Genomic DNA, 26408 nt, shown 5'->3' with positions numbered 1-26408 from the left:
CACCCACTTTGCTCCTTTTGTAACGGAGCAATTCGTAAACATGGAACTCACCAAGCAGCCCGTGTGCAGGTTATAAAGGCATAGTTGCTAGTTTTAAACATTTGCAACAGGGTGTCTTGATTTTAACCACATTGTTTTGGCTATAGCCCTGTTGTATTTGGGTATTTGTGCCAAGAACCACAGTTTATAGATTTGGGCTGTAGAAAATGCTGATATCAGACAGAAAAAAAATAATACTGTTGTACACTACATCACTACATGACGGTGAATTCTGGGGCTTTCCTCCCTTTTTCCAGGGAAGCTGTAAATTGTGAAAAATTATCAATATGTCATCTAGCAGTGTATTTACCATGCGAAGATTCAGAAATGAAACTTGTGGTTTCAGCAACTGAATTCAATAGCAGAGATCATTGTTCAAGAAAAGTGTGCTTGTATAAAAGACTTGATCAGTGCAGTCTCTGATGGGACCTCAGTATTTTTCTTTAGAGATGAAGTATTAAAATTCGGAGGCCTGGGGACTTCCCTGGCGGTCCAGTGGTTGGGACTTCACCTTCCAATTCCGGGGGTGAGGGTTTGATCCCTGGTCAGGGAGCTAAGATCCCACATGCCTCACGGCCAAAAGGCCAAAACAAAACAGAAGCAGTATTGTAACAAATTTAATAAAAACTTTAAAAATGGTCCACATCAAAAAACATGTTTAAAAAAATATTTGGAGGCCTTCGAGTTAAACATTATTTTGGACATTACTGGCTTTGCTTGTTCCGTTGGGCAGCGTGTTTCTGCAAACAAGACTGTGCTTGCTGGAGGGCAGGAGATGCTCTCAGGGCTGCTGTGATAGCCACATTCATCCATTAAAATACACATTCAAACTCCCAGAGTAAATGACTTTTGAAAAACCTGAATGTGACTGAATAGCAACATTGTATAATGACTATAGCACAGCCCATGACACTGCAGCTCTAATGAACCCTGACTGCCAAAGTCCTATTAACAGACAGCCACACCATTTTACTTGTCTGCATATATATATGTATATATACATACATGCTGTATATAAATTGTGTGTGTATATATATTTACATTATATACATAATTATTTTGAATTTGCCAGAATAGCTAAACCCCTTTTAGGGTTCTCTAAATGCAATCACACATTTGAAAAGATGTCATTTAAAAACACTGCCTTTCTTATTAGGATGTGATACTGATTATATCTCTGTCCTAAGAAAACTAATTTAAATGCACTTTTGTTGTTCTTTCTGTAGTCTTCATTCCAAAACTAACAATGAAGCAAGCTATCTAGATGCCTGCTCTGAACAAGCAAACTTTATTTCAGCAACAACACAAAGATATTTTTAATAGTATGAGAAAAGCAAAGCAAACATTAGGAATTCCTGGTGTGCAAATAGAATCATCTCAGAGAGCTCCAAAACATATCTGATGCTTAACAGTTAGAAATTTAGTGATCCGAATTTCAATTGTTTGCATTCTAAATTACGTTATTTTTGCCTACTTGTATTTTTTATTCTGAAATGCAGAATTAACTTTAAAAATCCGTTTATCATATCCTTCTGTATTCCTGCAAAACAGATATCACCATTATGCAGAATTTCTCATCTTCTAATCAAAAATGAAATAGCATAGAATGAAATCTCTATCCTCTGACCCAGCTTTTCTCTCGTCTTTGCCTTTTCCTCTTACTCTGCTTTCCAACTCATGCATTTATTCTTCTCTTAGTGCCCCTCCTATTTATAATACTACATTCTGCCAGCTAATGGATTTTTTTTCACCAGTGCTAATCCTAAGGACTCTGGTTAATTCTCCCATGGCTTTCTCATTTATCTGCTCCTAAGATTTTATTTACTTGGCATTAGTCATGTGGATGAGAAGAGATATTCAGTCAATCATTAAAATGTCTAAAATATCCACGTTTGTTTTTCCAGAGACATAGCTTACACTTTCTTACTTATTTTTGTAAGATGTCTCACTCTAGCTGTCATCATTATATTCCCCTGCTTATCTCTCCATGGTCTGTTTTCAGAGCTGTGAAACATTGTATTACTCTTGATATTTGCCCAGTTTCATTTTTAACCTTCCTTCATCACTATAATTATAGTTATATATTTTATATAGTTATATAAATTACCCCTACCACCAGTTTTATGTACCATCTTTATGTATTTAGCAACCTGTAATCTGTCTTTCATCTAGTCGACATATATTGAGCATCTACTGTTTGCAATTGTAGCCCCAGAGCTATCTAGGAGTACCCTATCCTTTGAGGTTTAAAACCACTTGAAATTCTTTGAATGCCATCTCAAATCCATGGGAAGTCCAAGTTCTGCCCAAGACTTCTGCAAATTCTGCATTTTCTTGGTAGCTTCTTCTTCTGATTTCCTGTGCTTGCTAAAGACTGAATCTCCCAAGCATCTCAGTTTCCACTGTTCTCGTTCCATTCGTGGATCAGAGCAGGACAGAGAGCCACTTGTTCAATTTTCCCCAGAATAAGACAGTTTCATAGAACAAACTTAACTGAGGATTCAGAGACAACAAAGGGGACTCCAACTGTATTCGTAGTATGGTATTTCTTACTCTGGGTGGTAGGCAAAGGGGTGTTTGTTATATTACTCTTTTTACCTTTCCATACATATGGACTACTCCCACCATTCTGGTGTGTCTAGAGGGCCTCGTTTATAAGCAGAGGGGCCCCTTATGTCATGTGCCACAGCTAAGGAGACAATTTCTCCCCTGGGAGAACTGCTCCTCCCCCCCCAGACCTGCCCTGGGAACTGTCCCCACTGCCAGAAACACAGAGACGAATAAAGTGTGGCTTCCTATGAGAAGGTTTGTCAGGTGATAGAGGAAGACGTGTAAACAAATACCTACAATGCAATTAGACATGTAATATGAGAGCAGTTATGCACAAAACAGAGGAGAGAGCCACTAACTACCTAGAGGATTTAGGGAAATCATCTTCCAGAAAGAAGTAAACTTTGAACTGCTCCCGAATGAGCAAAGCTTAGCCAAGCAGGGTAAGGGGTGGTGAGAAGTGCGCATTCAGGCCAAAGAAGGACCATGTGGAAAAGCACAGGAATGGGAATGAGAGCGAGGGTGAGTGGTGGCCTCTGAGGCTGGGGAAATAGAGGGACCAGAATACAAAGAGCCTCATACATCTTGCTGATGGGCATCGTGCTGAGGACCAAATAATTTTAATAGAGGAAGTGATGTAATGCAATTTGGGGTATCTATTTAGGGTTGGTAATTAATCCCAACCATCTTCTATTTTAAAAATAAATGCTGTTTTCATTATTTCATAAATAGCACAGAGATTAGTATAATAGTTTTCCAGATGAGTCTTAGTTCCTGCTTCATGCTTGATATGCTGACGAGATTCTCAAAGTGTGGTCTGGGGAACCCAGTCTTCTGGGCTGCTTGTTTCAAATGCACATGCTAGGCCCTCAGACTTACTCGTGAGGAAGGGATCCTGGGAAAAGCATGCCTACCTGGAGCTCCAGGTAATTTATAGATACTAAAAGTTGACAGCTGTTATCCTAAATTTTAGTTGTAGTACCATGAAATGAAAGAGAGAGATTTTTCTGAATCACAATTAGATTTGAATTGGTGCTGTCACATAAGGATGCTAATCACAACAAATGCAACAAACCATCCAAAAGATTTATATTATACGTCTTCAAAAGCAAAATCAGGGTATCAGATTCTCTTCTTATGCTTTATAGAAAGTTATATTCATGACTTATTGGCTTGTGTCCAACCCTAATCAAAATGTTAATTGGACAGCATCTACTATCCACTGTTACGGAGAAGACATTTTCATAGGGGTGACCAACCTAAGCCAGGAATTGTGCCCGAGTGCAATTCAGCCATAAAGAATTCTCCTTCTCTATGGTGAGCTTACAGGTTTGTGGGCAGGAGAGCTTGTGTGCAGCACCATCTCTGTGCATGAAGTTTGCAGTCTCTCCAAAAGGCAGTCAGCTCCTCTAGCCAAGGGAAAATTAGAAGTTCCGGGCTCTAGATAAAATCTGGACCAACCTCAGAATCGGTATGAGATGGATAACCCTAAGGCCTCTTGCAGTCTTAATATTCCATGATTTATACCAAGGGAGAACGTAGGTCTCCACTACCAGCAACTGAGCTCTCAGGCAACCTCCAGATTTATTTTTGTCTCAGAGAATTGTCAGCTTGAGGTTTCTTCATCATGTGTCTGAATCATTTTTCTTAAAATTTTCCTGTGTTTATTCTGACCGTTTTTTTTTTCCACTGGGAAGTCAGAACTAAATTGGTAGTTTTCCAAATTGAAGGAAAACATCACTTAATATGAACTTAGAATGCTTCTTTGTTTGAGAATACAATAAATTATAGAACCTTAAATGTAAAGGAACAGGAAATTTTCTGTTTTTGAGGTGAACTTTCTTTTTTATTGTTCTGGGTGAACTTTATTTTTTTACTATTAATTTTTAGCAACATAAAGTATGCAGCTAGTAAAAAATAATAGTGATAATGATAAAATACTTGTAATATGAAAGACAGAACAAAAACAAAGTCCCTCTTCCGGTTACCCTCTCCCATGTTCCCCTCCACAGAGGCCACCACTTTCAATTCTTGTGTCGATTTCTTCCATTTATTCACCTCCATGTTTCTGAAAAACGGGCTTATAGAGTTACTTCTCAGTGTGCCACTTCTGACATTATCTATTGACTTGCAGTTTGGTAGGGGAGGACTCTCCCATGACCCACCTCCCTCCTTTTCCTCAAATCTTCTCAATACGCTTGTATCGTAACTTTTGGTTAAATCAGTAGTGCATGATTTTGGAAATTTTGTCCATGGCTGAGCCACTACTTTTCATGTTTGTAGACTTTCTTGGACAAACTTTTGTTTTTCCCGAAGTCTTCAAATTTCCTACTGTCTTACTCGTCAGACAATTTTCTTGTTTCCTCGGTGTCCCCTTGGGGCCCCAATCTGGGTCAGGTGTACCATCTGGTTCCAATCTGGGTCAGGTGTACCATCATCATCTGAGACTGTCATTCTGAGTTAGGTCTCTCTCCTGGATCCCATATCTTTCCCTTTTCCTGACCTAATTCTCTTTCTTGGTGGAGCACATCTTCCTATAGTTTACTCTGAAAGTGTGCCTGGAAGGTAATATTTTTGTTCATTACACATCTGAAAATGTCTGTCTTCTCAAACTTATGTATCATTTGGTGAGTATAAAGTGTGGGTTGCAAATCAATTTCCCGCAGAATTCTGAAGGCCTCAAGCCATATGTCCCTCGTGGCCTTGCTGTTGACACATCCAATGCCTTTTGGACTTCAAGGTCTTTGTATGCGACTGTTTCTTGTTGCCTGTTTACTCCTAGGATCTTGGTTCCCAGCGTTCTGTGTTGTTATGATAATGTGCCTCAGATGTGTGTGTTTGTGAGAGGAAGACATTTCGTAGGCCCTATCAATCTGAAAATTTATTTTTTTCACTCGAGAAAATTGTTTCTTGTCATTATTTTTTTAATAATTTCCTCCTTTCTATCTTCTCTCTTTTACCTTTCCGAAACTCCTGTTGGACAGACACTGGACATCCTGGATTGATCTTCAAACCTTAGCTTTTTTCTTACTATTCACCTCTCTTCCTTTTGTCCTATTTTCTAGGAAGATTTCCTGAATTTCTCCTTCATCATTTCCATCAAACTTGCAATTTTACTTCAGCCCCCTGTATTATTTATTGCTGCCTAACAAGTCATCCTACAATATTGCACTTTAAGGCATCAAACACTGGTTATCTCATACGTTTTCTGAGGGTCAGGGATCTGGGAGCAGCTTAGCGGGTTGGTACTGACTCAGAGTCTCCCATGGAACTGCAGTCAAGCTATAGACTGGAGCAGTAGTCATCTAAGGCTTGACAGAGTTGGAAGAGAAGCTTGAAAATAGGTCATTCACAGGATCGTTCCTCAATATATGGGCCTCTTCCTAAGGCTCCTTGACTTATCAAGGCAACTGGCTTCCCAAGGCAAGTAATCCAAGAGAGAGAGCAGACGGCACAATGTCTTTTTATGACTTATTCTCAGAAGTGACATAACATCACATCTGCCTTATTCTATTTGGTTATACAGACCAACCTTGGTTCAGTGTGGGAGGGGACCACACAAGAGCACAGACGCCAGGACGAGGTATCGCTGGGGCCATTTTGGAGGCTGGCTACCACAGCTCTGTTCCAACTTTTGTTGTTTCTTTTCTCTTTCTCCTCTGTGTGTGCCAAGCTTTTGAGGGCTGCCTTTCTTGGGAGTCCTCCAGGACCCCAATCCAAATAGTGTTAAAATGGTGTTTCTTGGTTCATGCTCCCTTTTCTGTACAGGAGCCAGTCTCCCAGGTACCACAGGAGGCTTCAGACTCAGTCCAGCCACCTAAGGCTTCAGCCTCTCCCACTGCTGTATGTTGCCATGCCATTTTGCTCAACGGAAACATGCACCTTGTTTTTTGAGTTTGTCTGTTTTATTTTCTATTTTTATGTCTTATCTTTTATTGGAACAGAGACTATGTGCCAATGTATTCATAAATGTACCATCCCACTTGACTTGAAGATTGCACTCACCTCCATCTTCCAAAAATTAATTGACACTTTCTTAATCTTGTTTTGTCTTCTCACCTATTTTACTTGTCTTGTGGGTTGATACTTTTAAAATTCTTTATCCATCATCTTATTCTGGTGTTCAAAAGGAGAGGACACATACGAAGTTATTTAAGCAACTGTCTTTCTGGATTAACTCTCATATGAGTGAGCCTGTTTTTCCTGCTTTTTTTCAGAATAGTATTGCTACTCAAGCAGTGTCCATATTTCCAGATAATGTGACATCGGAATCTTCCCTAGAATCCAAAGAAGGCTTCCATTTGGAAAAGTGGCCTTGTCTTATGGGTGACCCTCAGCTTCTTCTTTCTTTCATACTTTTAAGTTCACGGATACAGCTGCTTCTTTCTTTCATACTTTTAAGTTCACGGATACAAAATAGATTTTTCCTTAAAATGTCTTACATTTCTGTGATTAAGTACCAGGTTTCTAAGAACTCTTAACAACCCTCCCAGAAGCAAAATGGAAAAATGTAAAACTTTTAAATGCACTTTAGATTCGCCATTGACAATTGGTGTAGTTAGCCAAGTAACAGCTTGTGGAAGTGGTGAAAGGCATGTGGTCATTCTCCACATGGACAAGGGCTAAGGGCAGCTTCTCCCAGGAGATTTACTCCCATCTGAAGCAGCACATGCTGGAAAGATCAACCAGAACCCTGAAGTGCCTGGTTCAATTGTCAGTTAACAGGTAAAATCCTATTAAGTGCTTATTCACTGATTATCAAATGAAAATGGGAGAACTGAGTTTTGTATACAAGCTACATTTTATTTTTTTTAAACAGTACTATCAAAGATATTATCTGAAAGACCTGGTCCTATGCCCAGGCAAACCAGGCATGCAAACTAAGGGACCCCATCTCCCAACATGTGTCTCCACCTGTGGGTCTGAAGTTGGAACTTTCTACCATTTGTGGCATTTGTGGCAGGGGTTTGTGTGTTTGTGTGTGTGTTAAAAGACATTGGTTCTTGAAAGATGCATCAGATTTTTAAAAATTAATTCATTAGCATGCCTTATGCAGTATGAGATTAACTTGCTGTCACCTCTCAAACAGAAAACCATGCTGCAATACGTCACTAAGCAAATAGTGGCCAGCCAGAGGGGATGGGGGCAGAGAGAGGGGGCAGTCATGCCTAGTTTAGCGCTTCACAGAGTCATATCTGTGTAGACTTTCATCAGACTAAGGCAAATGAAAAAAATAACAGTGTAGAGATTTTTTATGAAGAAAAAGTTATTTGTTTTCATTTTAAAAGAGCATCTTGTACTCTGTGAGCATTTCCTTGCTTCCTTCATAGTTTTTTAAGTAATTCATTTATTTTTACAGAATGACGACAGTGGTAGATGACAGATTGGTGAGTGAGAGGGTAGATTTGTTTGTTTGTGTTTGTAGGTGGCCATTGCCCTTACAGAGCAAATTATAAATAGTTCAGTCCTGGGTTTGTGTCCATTAAAAAATATATATTTTATTTTACATCTCTGTAAATTCCAAAGCACTAGGAACTTTTGGATTCGATGATCTTCAGGGTTCTTCCAGTCCCAAAATTGCATTATCTTGGGCTTAAGTGTGATGGGGGAAAAAGCAAATAAGGGAGGGATGGGAGGAAAAGAGAGAAATTCCTGTCTGACATTTGGAGGCAGAAAAACCATCTCTCACCAGAGCTCAGAGCTGATAAATTCCTTAGCTTCTCTTTTAATGTTTTTATGTAACTTTTGTACTGCCACAAAACATATAATCGAGATAATTTACACCAGGGGTTAACAAGCTTTTTCCATAAAGGGTCAAGAGGCAAAATCAAGGATATTATGTTGATACCTACATAACAAGACAGACAACAAATACCCACAAATATTTTAGTGATGATACACCAAACTTTATTTACAAACACCAAAATTTGACATTCACATAATTTTCATGATACAAACTATTATTTTTCTTTTGATTTTTGTTTTCAATTATTTGAAAATATGAAAACCATTCTTAGCTCACAGGCTATACAGAAAAAGAGGGCAGACTGGATTTGACCTGTGGACTGCACTATGCCAACCCAGCTGATTTCATGAACAACCATGTTATGCTTATTGCTGGGATTTTATTACATCCTTGCAATGCAGTGACGAGATGAGGGCAGGAGATGTGCATTCTCTCTCCCGCAATGTCTCGGTAGCCCACAGAGCCGGTCAATAATGACACAGGGGCATAGGGTTGAGAATATGGCATGGGTCAACCGCCCTGGGTTCAGATTCCCCAGCTCTGTTCCTTACCACCTGTAGCCTCTTAATCTCCCAGTTGTCTTATCTGGAAGAAGGGACTAATAATAGCATCTGCTTCACAGAACTGTTATCACATATCAATCGGATCACGCACTAGGCAGTGCGCCCTGAGCAGCGCTCACAGAATGCTGCCTCCTGGTATCATTAGAGTCCTGATCGAAGTTCAGTTTCTCCACAGCATCCTTTACATAGGATACTGTAGAGTCTATTAATCTTACATGAATGGCAACGGCCTCATAGTCTTACTGAACTCAAAACATTTTAGGGCAAGAAAAATAAAAATATATGGGCTTCCCTGGTGGCGCAGTGGTTGAGAGTCCGCCTGCCGATGCAGGGGACGCGGGTTCGTGCCCCGGTCCGGGAAGATCCCACATGCCACGGAGCGGCTGGGCCCGTGAGCCATGGTTGCTGAGCCTGCGCGTCCAGAGCCTGTGCTCCGCAACGGGAGAGGCCACAACAGTGAGAGGCCCGCGTACCACAAAAAAAGAAAAAGAAAAACCTGGGAGTTAATGATTATAGGTATAAAGGCCACTCACTGCTTTATATGAGTTTATTCCCCAGTGGACCAAGATATGTCTGATTGCCACCTTCTTAGTCAGAGCCAGTAATCTGTACATTTGCTGTCATCCAGAAAATCAAAAACGGGTGGCTGGTTTAGAAGTCTAGACTAGTGTTGTCTCTCTGGACAGAAAGATAGGAAGTAGCAGTTGCAGTGAGATCCCTGTGATACACAAGTGCGGGGACAGTGGCTCCTGGGCTGGGAAGAAGGGGACACTGCAGAAAGCAGCACATGGATGTCGGCCTCGGTCACTGGAGGGCAGGCTGCCAAGGCTCACATTTGGTTGCTTAAGGCAGACGCGGATGTAGGGACCCTGCAAAGAACAGAACTGGAGTCTGTCTGGCACCGCCAGGCCCGCAGTCTGTCAGCTCTTCTTTTCACACACAGAAACTTTGGCCTCAGGCTATTGGCTGGGCAGGGGGGTCAATAATCATAATGCAAAATCAACAGAGCTGCTCAGTAGAGTGTTAACCAGCTTTGAACGCTGCCAACTTCCCCTTCTGCTAACCAGGCTGGGCTGCGTGGGGGGGAGGGGAGCCTGGAGGGAGGGCTGGGAAGGCCACGTCTGTTGCACAGGGATGCACAGAAACTGGGCCTGCGATGCTTTGAGAGTAGAAAGGGGAAACATCCAAGCTCATTTGGAAATTGTGTCCTGGCTTATTCATGAACAATTTTTTTTTTTTTTTTTTTTTCCGGGAACGCGGGCCTCTCACTGTTGTGCCCTCTACCGTTGCGGAGCACAGGCTCCGGACGCGCAGGCTCAGCGGCCATGGCTTCATGGGCCCAACCGCTCCACGGCATGTGGGATCTTCCCGGACCGGGGCACGAACCCGTGTCCCCTGCATTGGCAGGCAGACTCTCAACCACTGCGCCACCAGGGAAGCCCTCATGAACAATTTTTAAAATGTATGTGCATAATTAGATCCTTTATTAGCTTTAAGAGTAAAAATTAGGTAATTTTTTTACTGCCTGCCAGTGCTGAAGGGATGTAAAGATTGTGAGACCCAGCTCCTACTTGCAGACTAGTAAATGTAATAAGCCCTCAGCTCATGGGCATTTAAGTAGCAATGTTAAGTTAATATATTAGTAATAGCCCACCTTATGGATAGCCCTCTGTAACAGCTGTAAGGGAGGAAAAAGTTTTCCTAGACCCTCTTAGGGTTCCTAGCTGGGTCTGAAAATTAAACCGACAAAAACAGATTAACAGGAGAAAAGAATACACATTTAAAAAAATTTTTTTACATGTGCATGGGAGCCTTTGCAAGAGAATGAAGATCCAAGGAAGTGACCAGAGGAGGAAGCACTTAGACCTTTCAGGCAAAGAAACAGTAAATTTGTGAAGAATTGATAAGACAAAGAGGTTTGGGCTAGAGGTAGTAAATGGTGAAGGAGTAACTAGGAGATAAGGGCTAGTTTAATGAGGTTTATATGCAGATTCCTCTAGTGCTATCTCTGGGCTAAGATTCTGTCTTTATTAAAAGGAGAATTTATTTCCTGAATTTAGGCACAAAAGAGGGGAGCTTTTTCTTCATTTAGTGTTTCTTAATTATCTTCAATTCAAAATAATATTTGTATATCAAAGAGGCAAATTTGGGGGTGACACATTCTGGTTTCCTTCACAGCCCTCAGTAGGCATCCTATGTACCCTTCTAAGTGCTTTACCAGTGTTAACCTATTTGACCCCATTTTACAGATGTGGAAACTGAGGCACCAGAGATCACCTAAAGTCACACAGGTGGCTTGGCAGAGCTGGCATTTAGACCCAGGAAATGTGCCCTGGAGCCAGTGCCCTTTACCTTTCTGCCACACTGCCCCCGAACAGAAGGCAGTGTGCAGGTGATACACGGGCAATACATGGTCACGATGGGAGTTGAAACAGAGAGAAAAGTGTGAGAGCTGATTGATTAGCGTTCCCAGAAGTGCTTGCTGCTTTTGTAATATATTTGATCTGCCACCTTTCATTTTTAAGCATCAAATACAATTGATGTTTCAAACCTCAATATTTATTTTATTAAACAAATAAAACATTGTTTCTGTGCTCAGGTACAAATCATAATTGGTTAATCAGCTAATATAGTCAGTAAACTCTAAGAGGACTATTAACAAATACTACTTAATCCATTTGCAGTTTAACAAAAATACTTTTTAATCTCTCTGACAATTGCTTAGGACCCATTATTTGGCACTGGACAAACGACTTCAGGAGGAAATGTCTGGGAAGGCAGTGGCTAGTTTGGAAAAAAAATATCAGAAATTAGCATGTATGTCCTTTGGCACAGGATTGTGCAGCCAAAAAGGAGAGTAGCAGCCCCCAGTGACTGAATCTGCTACTGAATGCAGGACACTCTGCCGGCACCGTATTGACCTATAGAGATTATACTGGGTTGGCCAAAAAGTCCGTTCAGGTTTTTCCGCAAGATGTTATGGAAAAACCGGAACGAACTTTTTGGCCAACCCAATTGCTTCCTTTACAGGTGAGGTAACTTGGAAGGATTAAGTAATTTGTCCAAAGCTCCAGAGAGTAACTGGCAAATCTGGAAATAGATCCCATACAGATCTGGCAGAAGGCATGTAATTTCTGGACTTCATAGGCTTTTAAGATTCTCTACCACCAAAGTTTATTTTGCATCCTAAGTGAGGTCATAAAAAAATGAATGTGATTATTAAGTGAATGGCTCTCACAAGTTCAACTGTTTAATATGCAATGGTGCTAAAACGTCATGTAATCCTGGATCACTTCCTGATGTGTTAATGGTTAGCAGGGGGAGAAAAGCCATAAAATCATTATTAAGAGCTTTCTGCTCATGACAAATGATTTCTCACTTCATTAAGTTACATGGAAACTAAGAGGTACTTTATTGTTGGAAGAGGAAAAATCATTAAAATGTTGCTTAAGAAATATCCATCATTATGCTTTCTTAAGAGTTCATAGCATTTGGCCATACTGGTTTTCAAGTGATTTAGCATTTGAGTAGTAATTAATGGGTTATATTCCATTAATATAATCATGGTGTTTTAAAAGGGAGTCCAAAAAAGTGGATCAAACTCAACAAAATGAAAATATGGCCACTATTATCTTCTAGTCAAATAACCTATCTGAATTATTGAATTATTAAAACACATTTGCAAAGTTAAAAATTTATTTCAAGAAAAGCAGCACAGGGCCTCCCTGGTGGCGCAGTGGTTGAGAGTCCGCCTGCCGATGCAGGGGATACGGGTTCGTGCCCCGGTCTGGGAGGATCCCATATGCCGCGGAGCAGCTGGGCCCGTGAGCCATGGCCGCTGAGCCTGTGCGTCCGGAGCCTGTGCTCCGCAAGGGGAGAGGCCACAACAGTGAGAGGCCCGCGTACAGCAAAAAAAAAAAAAAAAAAAAAAAAAAAAAGAAAAGCAGCACAATTAAGAGAAATGGATCTCTTGAGTCTGGGGCTGTCATCATCACCCAAAAAAAGGGAAGTGCTTTATTTCACATGGCCCTCTGCTCAGCTGTCTGCAGCACTTGCTTCTAGAGAAGCAGCTGAACATCTGCCAGAGAGCTGCCCAGACCATAATTTTGAGTTTATTCAATCAGGTGGAGCATCCACATGTCAGCAAAATTGTCACAGCCTCTGAAATCCTAGTCAGTTCCATTGTGCAGATATATAGGCAGGCGATGCCTTGCCAGTTTCACTGAAAATTAAAGTTGGAAAAATTTTGGAGCAGTTCTGCTCACCTGGGCACAGAAACACAGCCCTAGACCTGGCTCTGGAGTCTTGCCAACAGGGCTGAACATCTACACCGTGGATGACACTGCAAATGAGTAGATAATACAGTAGACCCTCTCTCAATGACTCTCCTTTTAACTTTCAGCAACTGACCAGAACTCTCCATACCTTCTATACGATAGACCAGTTGATGCCCACTGTCTGCTTCCCCCTTGACACCCATAGGCTTCCCTAACACACTGACATATGCCCCCTCCATGGTGGAGCTTTATGATTGCCAAGAGTTAGCTGCTTCTGCCAGTTGTACTTATTATTATAAGAAAGTCATCTAATTAAATATTAAATAACAAATTGGTTAAATACAAATGCATAAAAAAGACATGTTTCTCTCAAACTTATGGTTACCGGGGGGATGGGTGTGGGGAGGGACAGATTGGAAGTTTGGGATTGACAGGTACACACTGCTATATTTAAAAAGTAAGTTAATAAGAAAATTCTTAAAGACATGTTTCTGTAAAAACTAGGTTGGAAGATTTGAAAAGATAAAATTGATAGAAAACTGCTATTCAATTAAGTGTGTCTGAGAAAACATTTTAAAAGTTAGAGGGAGGGACTTCTCTGGTGGCGCAGTGGTTAAGAATCTGCCTGCCAATGCAGGGGACACGGGTTCGAGCCCTGGTCCAGGAAGATCCCACATGCCACAGAGCAACTAAGCCAGTGTGCCACAACTACTGAAGCCTGCGCGCCTAGACCCCTGTGCTCCGCAAAAAGAGAAGCCTCCACAATGAGAAGCCTGCGCACCCCAACAAAGAGTAGCCCCTGCTCACCACAACTAGAAAAAGCCTGTGCGCAGCAAGGACGACCCAACACAGGCAAAAATAAATAAATAAATTTATTTTAAAAAAAAAAGAGGGAAACATGGATTCGTATCTAGAAGGACTCTATACTCAGATTGCTCCACAAGCATCTTTAAGCAATTGGCCTGTTTCAAAGAAACTCCAACTGGAAATGTCGGTGGTGCATTATGCATGTGACTTAGCAAGAGATGCCCTACACCTCTCAATAGCAGACCCATTCCCAAAGAAAAGACCTGGGCCCTATTTCACAACATTGAATTGTTGTGCATTTATATGTTTTAAGTTAAAATAAAATGCTTGGGCTTCCCTGGTGGCGCAGTGGTTGAGAGTCCGCCTGCCGGTGCAGGGGACACGGGTTCGTGCCCCGGTCCGGGAAGATCCCACATGCCGCGGAGCGGCTGGGCCCGTGAGCCATGGCCACTGAGCCTGCGCGTCCAGAGCCTGTGCTCCGCAACAGCAGAGGCCACAACAGTGAGAGGCCCGCATACTGCTAAAAAACTAAAAATAAAAAAATAAAAATAAATAAAATGCTTAACGTGTTCACGTTTCTTTTGTTAGTTTGTTTTTGATTCCTCACTTTCACTAACTTTTTCAACTAACCGACCAGCTGGCTCCAAACCATTAAATAAGGCTTCCACCTTTGTGTGAAAACAATGAAACCAAATACAAACAAAAGCTAAATATGTCACCCCTGAAGATTCAAGCAAACTCAAGGGCAATAATGTAAAAATTCAGGTGCCATGGTTTTGATGACAAAGAACAAGGATCAAAGTTGCTGTCGGTATTGATGGGCGACCAGTCCCCAGGCAAGAGGGAATTCAAAGGAGCAAGGGCTGACACGCAGAGTCCCATGCCTGACCTCTGGGTGCAGCCGTGTGGGCTCTAAAGCTTCTTGGATCTGTGACAGTCACTTGTTAAGATCAGACCTCATGTATTGATTATATGTGAAATCATTGATTAAGACCAAATCTCTGGTATGAAATAAAAGATTTGTGGGACTTCCCTGGTGGTCCAGTGGTAAAGAATCCACCTTCCAATGCAGGGGACGTGAGTACGATCCCTGGTCAGGGACCTAAGATCCCATATGCCACAGAGCAACTAAGCCTGCACGCCACAACTATTGAGCTCGCGCGCCTCAGCGAGAGAGAAGGCAGCGCCTGCAATGAAAGATCCTGTGTGCTGCAACTAAGACCCGACACAGCCAAAAAAATAAATAAATAAAATAAATAAGTAAATATAAAGTAAAAAAGATTTGTTAAAAATTAAATAGCTTTTCATTTTCTAATGGTCATCAAGGGCCTTGTAAAGCTGAAGATCTTGTTTAAAAACTAGTAACTCTAGGTTATTTTATGAATGTTGCTTCCTTAGGTTTGGAAATAATGTTGTAATTGGCTAAGAATATACTCTTGTTTTGGGGAGATGCATGCAGAAGTATTAGGGGTAAAGTGTCATGGTGTCTACAGTCTACTTTTGAATGGTTTGGCAAGGAAGTGTGTGTGTGTGTGTGTGTGTGTGTGTGTGTGTGTGGAGAGAGAGAGAGAGAGAGAGAAAGTGAGAGCTGTAAAGGCTGGGAAGGCATGTTAACAGTTGGGAAACCTAGATGAGAAGATACATAGGTGTTCATTGTAATGTTTTTCAATCTTCTGAAGATTTAAATTTTTTCCAGAAAAAAATTTATATCCAAGCAAGTAACAACTAATTAGCCTTGTGTTAATTTTAACATGTGTTAAAATAGCCAAAGCTTCTAGTTTCATTCTCTCCCACTTCAATCACAGTTGTTCAGAATTCATACATATAGAATCTATATACATTTATATAGGAAATATCTTAGTCATGGCAGCCCAACAACAGCCATAGACATCACATGCATTGAAATTCCAGGACCAAACTGGATGTAAACACATTACCAGCACTCCATCCATTCACTTATCCATTCAGTCAATCCACAAGCATTTGTTCAGGACATATTATATGCCCCAGTTGCCATTGTGAACAAGACTGGACAATTCCTCCTCTCCTGGGGCTTAGGGTCATCAAGGAAAATATACATTAAACATATAACTGCAAGTGGCCCAGAGGAGCATATAAGAAGGGGGACCTGACCTAGTTTGGAGGAGTTCAGCAAACATTTATTTGTTCAAGCTAAGGTTGAAAGATTCCCAGTAGTATAGAGTGACTATGACTTACTCTAAGAAATAAAATTAAGATGACCTCCATGCATCTTCTTTGGAGTTAGAGGCCTGCCCAGTTGCCTCCTCTTACCTGTGGTCCAGAGATGCTTGGAATCCAGGTGTTGTGTGGTGTCTGGGAGGCAGAAGAATCAGAGATGCTCATGGTCTCTGACCATGTAAAACAGTGGCCACACTGCTGTGTAAACTTGAGCCCCAGCTCCTTGCCCAGGTTGAACTTCCTCGCCCCAGTATCTGGTCCCCTTGGGTGTAGCACTTGGACTTTCCTTCCCGAGGTTCTGCTGCCTCTTCCAGACACCGTGTGGGAGCATCTTGCTGGTCCTTCCACTCTTGGGGCCAACGGTCAACAGGTCCCTACACTCCAGAAACAGAAGCTAGGAGAAATCTTGTCTTCAGGCAGCTTTTGCTTTCAGTCCAGTGACAAAAGCACCCCTAAAGTGAGGGGCATACAAGCCTGCCTACTTTCCTGGGATGAGAGAAAAAATGGCATCATAAGCAAAAAGCGGATGTGCAAATGAGTGTCTCAAATGGCATAGTGTTCAGAAATCTTCAGAGAATTAGCTCTACCTTACAGACTGAGATTTTAGCTATTGGTTTAGATTGGTAGTATCAGCATCACCCAGGGGACCTATTTTGATTACTGAGACCAACACCAGGATTATTGATTCAGTGCATCTAGGGTAGGGCCGAGAATTTGCATTTCTGAGAAGTTTCCAGATAATGCGGATGCTGCTGGTCTGGAAATCCACACTTTGAGAACTACTGCTTTAGTAGATATTAGCATACTAGTATACTAAATTAGTATACTAGATTTAGTATATACTTAGTATACTTAAATATGCGACTGAAATGAACACTAAAGTTTAAAAACCTAGAAAGACAAGATTAAAATAATTAAGCTAGGTATGACTTAATAACCCCAAGCATCTGGGAGGAAAAGAGGAAACACTGAGTCTTCTAAAAAAAACCAAATAGCCAACCCTTGGGGAAAATATAGACTTGCCTTTTCAGTTAATTACTTTCCATTCATATAAATTGAGATGCGTGTAAATGTGGTGAGGATCAATGATGAGTGTATGAAAATTACTATGGACTCCCCTTTCTTGAATAACAGCATAGCCTACTGCCCTCAGCTCAGAAAATATATTCAATTAAAGATGTTTGTGTATTCTTATTTTGATTGCACAAACAGGGTCCCCACTTTGGGAATATCTGAGGCAATTTCTTTTTCTTTTTCCTACCAGCCAGCACATCTCCTAGCCTTGCACTGCCTCTGCTGTCAATTAATATTTTTTCCTGGGGAAAATAAACTGACTTCCAGTCAATATTAACACCACCTCCCAAAAGATAAATATATAGCTATAGAAGGTGTGTCAAAAAATTTTTAAAATCCACTGTTTGAATCTATTTCTCTTTGTTCCTCTGCTGGCAGAGAGGAATTTTAAAATTGACCTTCATTAGAGTCGGCGTGTGCAGAGATGTGAAAGCTGGGCCTGTAAGTGTGTCAAAGTGACTAGTTAGATGGGTAAGAGTTCCCAAGTTCACAGCTAAATTTTTGGGTTTGTTTTTTAATAAGAAAAAGCATTTTGATATTAGCTTCAGTGAATTAGTTTGTTCTTTAAAATACGTGATGGGTACTGATAATCTTTTCTCAGTATTGAACATTATTTCAGGAAAAGAAAACCGTAGAATTACCTATAGAAGATATCACCAATTAATATACACAAATACATATATGTTAATTTTGCTGAACCCAAGAAATTTGCAAACATTAGACCACTTTCTACCTACAACAATGGAAATTTCATATGGTTCAACTATATATATATATATATATATATTTATTTTATTTTATTTATTTATTTAACCATTGTTTAATTGAAGTATAGTTCATTTACAATGTTGTGTTAGTTTCAGGTGTACGGCAAAGTGATTCAGTCATATATATGTTTTCTTTTTCAGATTCTTTTCCATTTTAGGTTATTACAAGATATTGAATATAGTTCCCTGTGCTATACAGTAGGTCTTTGGTTCAACTATATATTGTTCTGAAAAAAAGGAGAGTTAACTTAGTTTCTTGCATAAATAAATTACTTGAAATTCCTAAATACAATAAAAATGATGTACTCTCAACAGTTCTATATACATCTCACTTTTCTACTCTTTCTATTGATAAATTGCTACAGTATCACAGGGCTCCTGCTAAATAGTGTTTGATGCTCAAAGAACAGAAAAATATGTTTGCTTTTGTTCTGTCAGTTGGGCTCTATTAAGCCATTTTTAAACAAAACCCTTTCTCTTTCCCTCTTCCTAGGGCTGTGTCTGTAAAGACAAAGGCCAGTGCTTCTGTGATGGGACCAAAGGGGAGAAGGTAAACACAAAACCTTCATTCTGCTCCTTTTCTCCAGAGAGCTCATTAAAGGATTCACACTCTTCTTTCATTCCTAGCAAAAAGATCAGCAGTATGATATTCCATTCTCCAAATCCAATTTTAAAGTAACTGTATATAAACATGAACCTGGGGTGGTAGAAAAAGGCCTTGGAGGGAAACTTCAGATAACTTGTATAAATACCGGCAGTTACTGTAACTCTCTTGATCCGTAAAGAAAAAAGAGTAAGTTAAAGAACAACAAAATTTATAAGAATGCCTCCATGTGTATACCCTATTTACATTGTTGCTAAACGCGAGAGAACAACTGAAAACGACTTGATTGCCTCGCTTTGACAGAAACATTGAAACCTGCAGATTTTGTCCTGCAGCATTGGTGTGAGGGCGCCCCCTGGTGAAAGAATCTTGCAGCAGCACTCTAGCTGAGGCAAAAATTCGGTGAAGGAAAGCATCTCCATTGTAGAATTGGAGTGAAAAATGAGTGCCGTGAAATCTCATTAATTCGCTCCATTAACTTTCAATTTGTGATAATTAAGACAGAGGCAGAACTAAAGTTTTTCCTTTGTTTACAAAACCCTTTTCTCAGATATGCTAATGAATTGCTTAACAATATTGAAAGATGACTGCTTAAAAATATTTTGAAAAGAACATATTTTAAGCTCTTTAGACAAAATAATAAAAATTACCATATTTATTTGAAAGTATTCTATAATCCATGTGTAGTTTGATTTAGGGTATTTCCTGAAGCTATGAGAGTAGTATATTCAGATCCATGTTGGAAAGCTATGATTCATTCTCGCATTCAAGAAGCATTTATGGACTCCCTACTCTGGGTGAGATGGTGTTCAAGGTGTGTGAAGGTAACAGAGTATTAAGAGGGGTCTAGCACATTCTTTTATTTCTTTTTTTATTAGGTGTCTATGCACACACACAGTGTGAAATCGCTGACTTGATCACTCTGTTTTAAAAATCAAATTTGCTAATTGTGTAACTGGATTGACTGAATCAACCTGTGGCCTTTACTATTAAAGAGTAACCATAGGATCTATGTCCACGGGAAGATTATTTGTGGCAGAAACATGTCCCTCATTGGGCCTAAATTACTAAATTACTCATTTATCCCTGAGGGCTTTCCCGTAATATCATCTCTTAACTATTTAGCTCACACTTTTCGCTTTGCCACTCAATATCTCTCCTGCATCTCCTCCACAAACAGCAGATTGAACTCCTAATCCCTGTGTAATCAAGAAGGGACTAAAACTCATAGCCTGTGTGTTGTTCTTTCAAGCTACATAGCAATTATGCACACTCTCAAGACATTCTTGTGCCTGATTTTCACTCTCTCTCCATCCCCCAGAAAACACACTCCACCAACCTCCATCTTTCTAACTGGGTTTTCCCCTCAGTTCTTGATTCATGCTCCCTTCATCTCTGCTCTGGGTAGCTCTACCATTTGGGTCAATGTAGAGTTTCCAGGAGACCAAAGACAAACACTTTCAAGCCTACAGACAAATACTAACAGCTGAAAGTTTAGAGTTACTCTTGTACTTACTGTTGAGAGCTATTTTTTTTTAATCCAAGGAAAAAATATGCAAAATATTATCATTACATCATAAAGAAAAGAAAATGATGGTTTTGGGTGTGTTTATTCCTGGGAATTGCTGTTCTGTGTGTTTATTGTCTTGTTTTGATTTTAACAGGGGGAGAAAGGCTTTCCAGGACCCCCTGGGCCTCCCGGCCAGAAAGGATACCCAGGTCCGGAAGGCCTGCCTGGAACACAGGGACCCAAGGTATGCCAGTCTGTGAGTTCAGAAAATCCCCAGTCCACTTAACCTTCTTTATGCTGACCCCAGGGCTGCTGAGAACCTGAAGAGAATTCCACATCGCAGCCAGCTGATGGATGCTCTGGTAATTTCCTGCTCCAGTCTTAGCTGGGCCCTCCGAACTGAATCTTATTCCAAGAAGATTCAAATGATTATCATTATCTTCAAGCTCCCTGCTCCACCTCCTCCCCCTCCCTGACCTACAGTCTCCCTACCTGCATCGGCCCCTCCCTTCTTTCGTCCCACATGAAAGGATGAGTTCTTTCTGCCTTCCACTCAGGACCTATCCCTCTACCGGTATCCTGGTCACTGGGATTCCTATTAGAACCGTGTTCTGATGGTGTGTCCTCTTTCTCAGCCATTTCATTTTTCCTTTTGATGTTGGTTTTTCTCTTTCCATCCTTAAGCATGTAAATATAAAACCCGTACTAATATAAACTTCCTCTAGATCGTTCAGGTCCTGTAACCAAAGGATTGCCATCCTTTCCCTGTCATTCCTATCTCAGTCAAGCTTCTTTGAAAAAAATAAAATAACTAACCACACTGGCTGTGGTTCATCTCCTATTCACTCCTCAGCCAGCAACAATTTGCCTCCTGCCCACCGCCCTGAAAACCCATGACCTCCAGATCACCCATGACCTCCAAAAGGCCAATGCAGAAGGATACTCTGTGTCTTTATCTGACCTGGACCCCTCTGCTTTGTTTCCAACTGTGTGGATCACTCTCTTCTTGAAACACATGTCTTTGTTTCTGGAATCCTTCTTTCTTTGCTTTCCTCTTTTGCAGCTGGTCCCTTACACATCAGGCATCCTTTCTTTGCTTTCCTCTTTCGCAGCTGGTCCCTTACACATCAGGCATCCTTTCTTTGCTTTCCTCTTTCTCAGCTGATCCCTTACACGTCAGGCGTCCTTTCTTTGCTTTCCTCTTTCTCAGCTGGTCCCTTACACGTCAGGCATCCTTTCTTTGCTTTCCTCTTTCTCAGCTGGTCCCTTGCACATCAGGCATCCTTTCTTTGCTTTCCTCTTTCTCAGCTGGTCCCTTACATGTCAGGCATCCTAAGGTTCCTACCAGAGCCTACTGCCCTTCACACTCATCACAGATTTTTATCCTAAAGTCTGTGATACAACAAAGGGCTTTGTTTAAATAAATGCCCTAGAGGATTTGCTAAATAACTGTATAACCACTAGATCTGCTGATGGCTCTTTCCTGCTGTGGACTTAAGCCTGGGCTCTCACGCATCCACTGGGTCATTCCCCTGACTGCTGGTTTCCAGGAAGCTGTGAACTAACTAATAAATTATGAAAATGCAATGATAATTGATCCACACAGAGTCTTTTTAAATTTCATATGTATAGAATATTTAGGCAACATTTTCTGCTAATTTATTCTGAGCCAGGAATTGGGACATTGATTCTTGACTGGATCTCATTTATTCCTCACATTGATCCCATCCATCATGACTATAGTTACATATTATTATCTCCATCTTAGAGATGAGGAAACTGATTCTCAGAGCACTTAAGTAATTTGTCCTGGATTACATAGCTAATAGGTGGCAAAATCACAGTTCAAATCCAGTATTATATGACGCCAGAATCAAACTCCTACAGCCAAAGAAACTAAACCCACACCTACAGTTTCCAAGTAAAACTGCAAAGTTTATTATTTCCCAGGAATTCTTCTTTATTGTATTTGTGTGTGCTTTTTGTTTCTTCATTTCTCCTTCCTCTGATCCTAATTTTGAAAAAGTCGTTCAGATTCTGGTCATTTGGTGTCTGATTTCAGACATGTTTAGTGTCTGAACATTCCGCTGCGTTCCTTCAGGGTGTGGCCTCAGATTTCCCTCCATTTTCCTGGTAGAATGAATTTGTCACTTCAACCCTGGACTTAGGATCAGCTTAATGCCAACTCCTTCCTTTTTATTTTGCCCTCTGCACCGCACTCTGCTGGTTTCCTTAGCATTTCTTTAGAGAAGCCAGCAATAAATTAAAATTATAGTTGTAAATACATGGTGCTTAGTATAGGTTGCATGATGTGCAGGTATTTCATAAAGTTCATCCAGAAACTTATGTTGTCATGAGTTCATATGTTAAAGTATAGCTCAGAGATGTAGCCACAGATGATAATCTGATCAAAGGCAGACAATCAGAGAATATTAAAACCTGACCAAAAAGATTTTTCAGGTTTATAAATGTCTCAATTTTAAATATTTTCTACATATTCTCATATAGAAAATATGAGAAAATTTATAATGGGGATGTGAAACCTGCAAGTCATGCTTCTGCCTTTGCAGATTACACACAGCATCCTGCAGAGGAGGGGGCCATGGTCACACACCCAGGAATTCTACCTCAGACAGGAAAGGCTGACTTTGGCCTTGACAGTCCAGTCTCAGAAGGCTCTGTAACAACCTTTTCCTCAAATAATCAGAAATACCAAAACATATGGAAACTCTCAGGAATGACGAAAAACTTTTGGATAATGGAACTTTCACACCAAGTGGCCTCATTAAAACAGTTTTGTTTGTGGCTATTCTCTAAGAAACAGGACCTCCAAATGTATTCATTGTGTTCTTGAAGCAAGTTTATCTCTGGTTCAGGCAGTCCTTAGTTTGCTATTTATTTATTTGTGCCCACCAGGGACATTTTGCTAATAAAGTGTTTCTCATGCACAGAAATATTGGCTGCCATTCTCATCCACTGTTGTAATCGTGTCATTCATCCTTATCAGCCCTCGGCAGCTGTCTGGCTAATGTGGGGCTTTTCCAGCGGCAATTCTCAGACACTAACGTGAACAAGAATTATCATCACATCTTGTTGAAATGCAAATTCTGAATCAATAGGTCTGGGAGGTGAGGGAGCTGTATTTCTAACAAGCTCCCCGATGAGGCTACCGTTGGATCCCGCACCTTGAGTAGCAAGGGTATGAATGGATTTTTGTTTGTCCTTTCGGATAAATACTATAGCGCCAATGAAACAACAAGCAATTGAACCGTGTTAACAATGAAATAATCGCAAGAGCAAAACTCTTTGGCATGTGAATAAAACTGGGACCTTTCATTTATGGGCTTATTAGTGCCAAATAATTGTCACAGTGCTTACCTTTTGTTTTCTCCTTTGGATCTAGGGCTCTCCAGGACTTCCAGGACTCACTGGTCCCAAAGGCATGAGGGTTAGTAGTCCAACCAGTCTAGCCTGACTGTTTGATGAAAATTCTTTTTTTTAAAAAAAGAACTCTGCACTGTAAACGTTATACAGATGTCACAGAGGAGTACGTTGTGTATAATACACTTCTATAGATGAAGTTCAGGAACAGGTAAAAGCAGTCTATAATGGTAGAAGTCAAAATAGTCCTTACTTTGTTGAGGGTAGGTGTTAACTGACTTTGAGAGGGCATGAGGGAACCATCTGGGGTGTTGTAGATGTTCTATGCCTGGATGGGGTGACGGTATCACCAATATGTGCATATGCACATATATAAACATTCCTCAATCTGTTTGTGGAAGACTGGAGCACTTTACTCTATGCAAATTAAACCTTAAATAATCTGCCCAAGAAAGGTCAAAAACAATCTTAATCATCTCTTTTTAAAAGTTATATAAATGGAAGATTTACAAAGTTTGTCAAGCCTTTTTTTGTTTTTCAAATAGTTTTTAGTGTTCCCAATTATAGTTGCAGAACGGGGTTATTGGCATGGTAAATCATTTTTTGTTTATAGGTTGAACATCTTTAAAGAGTTTTTTTCTTGCCACCCTTTCCGTTTTCTATGTCTTTAGGGAACAACTGGATTACCAGGATTTTCAGGTCCTCCTGGACTTCCAGTAAGTAATGAGAAAAATGTGTAAATGGAATAATAAGAAGTAAGCTCATTTTAATAAAGATGTTAAAGCAATAGCACAAGAAAATGAGAACTGAAACATTTGCTACATGATGAAAATATCAGAATCACATAGTGTATTAGAGTGTGGATTTACAAGACATACAAGTCAAATTATATTTCCTGAATACAAACAGATGCAACAGGATGGGATGGAATGGGATGGAATGGGATGGGATGGGATGGGGTGGGATGGGATGGGATGAGACAGAATAGAATAGAATAGAATAGAATAGAATAGGATGAACTCTGCTTGATAGCACAGGATAATAAAATAGTTACCTCTATGCACACTTCCCTCTTCTCTTTCCTTTACACCAGCTTAACACAGCGTGCTAATGGACTTATTTTATATAGAAAGACCTTTTGTTTTATCTTAAATATCTGTATCTCACTGGATAATTTTTGGTTTTATTTAGCCTATTTTATTTGCTATGATTTTTATTTAAATTATTATCTAAAATAACTAATTTACTACTTTATTTAAATAACCATTTATACTTAAAGAACTATCTAAATTAGCCCATCTTTTCCCACCATGGTTTCTGCACTGTTTCCACCTGGTCCCGGGGTCTGATTATCTCTCCTTTTTGAGACTTGCTCTATTGTTTAGGGCATCCCAGGCCATCCTGGACCGTATGGACCTGTCGGTTTGCCAGGATGCAATGGTTCTAAGGTATGTATGCCTCACACAAGAGATGGTTAGTTAATGTTTTGCTAAATGAATAAATCAAGGTGAAGTAGTAATGAGACAGGCTAGGCTTTCCTTGAAATATTCTTTTAGCCAGAACCAATGGTATGTGTCTTCAGGGCAGACATATGATGGTTTTTTTTCTTATGCCTTTTTCTTTACTTTCCTCCAGTTTTATTGAGATATAATTGACATACAGCAATACATAAGTTCAAAGTGTACAGCATAATGATTTCACTTACATACACCATGAAATGATCATCACAATAGTTTAGTGAACCCACCATCTCTTACAGATACAAAATTAAAGAAAGAAAAAAAAATTGTGTGTGTGATGAGAACTTTTAGGATTTATGCTATCAACGTTCATGCGTAACATACAGCAGTGTTAATTAGATTTATCATGTTGTGCATTCCCTCCCTAGTACTTATTTATCTTATAACTGGAAGTTTGGAGTACCATTTGAGTGTCTGCATCCAATTCCCCTCCCCTCCCCCACCTTGCTTTACGCGGGCCTCTCACTGTTGTGGCCTCTCCTGTTGCGGAGCACAGGCTCCGGATGCGCAGGCCCAGCAGCCATGGCTCACGGGCCCAGCCGCTCCGCAGCATGTGGGATCTTCCCGGACCGGGGCACGAACCCGTGTCCCCTGCATCGGCAGGCGGACTCTCAACCACTGTGCCACCAGGGAAGCCCCTGCTTTCTTTTTTTTCAAAAATTTATATATTTATTTATTTTTGGCTGCCTTGGGTCTTCCTTGCTGTGTGCGGGCTTTCTCTAGTTCTGGCGACCGGGGGCTACTCTTCCTTGCAGTGCGCGAGCTTCTCATTGTGGTGTTTTCTCTTGCTGCGGAGCAGGGGCTCTAGGTGTGCGGGCTTCAATAGTTGTGGCACGCAGGCTCAGTAGTTGTGGCTCGCAGGCTCTAGAGCGCAGGCTGAGTAGTTGTGGCGCACGGGCTTAGTTACTCCACGGCATGTGGGATCTTCCCAGACCAGGGCTCAAAACCCATGGCCCCTGCATTGGCAGGCGGATTCTTAACCACTGCACCACCAAGGAAGTCCCCCCCACCTTGCTTTCTGATTGCTTTTTAAGGAAGTTCTCTGATGTTCTCCCACCGAAAGATAACTGGGGGCTCAAATGGTTATTTGCGTCTGAGGTTGTGAGTGTATATAAATCAGAAACTAAGACTTGGAATGCAAAATTGGTCTTTGGAATAGAATGACTGAGCTTTTCGATGTTCACTCGTCTCCTTTGTTTCCTGACTGCACTCTCCTTTTCCCCAGAACGGTGGCCATGAAAGGAGTAATTACTAAAGTTTCAAGGAAGCAGCAATTGAAAAGTTCTTGGCACAATTAGCCTTTTGCCATTTATGCACAATTTGAGAAACAGTAGATTCTAATCCTGTTTTCAATTAAGATAATGGTTTCCT

General features: G+C 40.7%; 1 protein-coding gene across 1 annotated transcript in view; it reads left to right on the top strand.

The window, feature by feature from the left end:
* Positions 1-26408, top strand: part of COL4A3 (collagen type IV alpha 3 chain) — a 141095-nt gene that overhangs the window by 48714 nt on the left and 65973 nt on the right. Inside the window, exons 2-6 of the mRNA XM_082630094.1 lie at positions 18516-18572; positions 20291-20380; positions 23540-23584; positions 24189-24233; positions 24903-24965. Of these exons, the coding sequence (XP_082486220.1) occupies positions 18516-18572; positions 20291-20380; positions 23540-23584; positions 24189-24233; positions 24903-24965 (300 nt within the window). The remainder of the gene's footprint in view (positions 1-18515; positions 18573-20290; positions 20381-23539; positions 23585-24188; positions 24234-24902; positions 24966-26408) is intronic.

This window comes from Mesoplodon mirus, assembly GCF_964341445.2.
Source record: "Mesoplodon mirus genome assembly, chromosome: 8".
Taxonomy (NCBI): Eukaryota; Metazoa; Chordata; class Mammalia; order Artiodactyla; family Ziphiidae; genus Mesoplodon; species Mesoplodon mirus.
The sequence above is the reverse complement of the archived record's forward strand: the minus strand, read 5'-3'. Positions and strand labels throughout refer to the sequence as shown.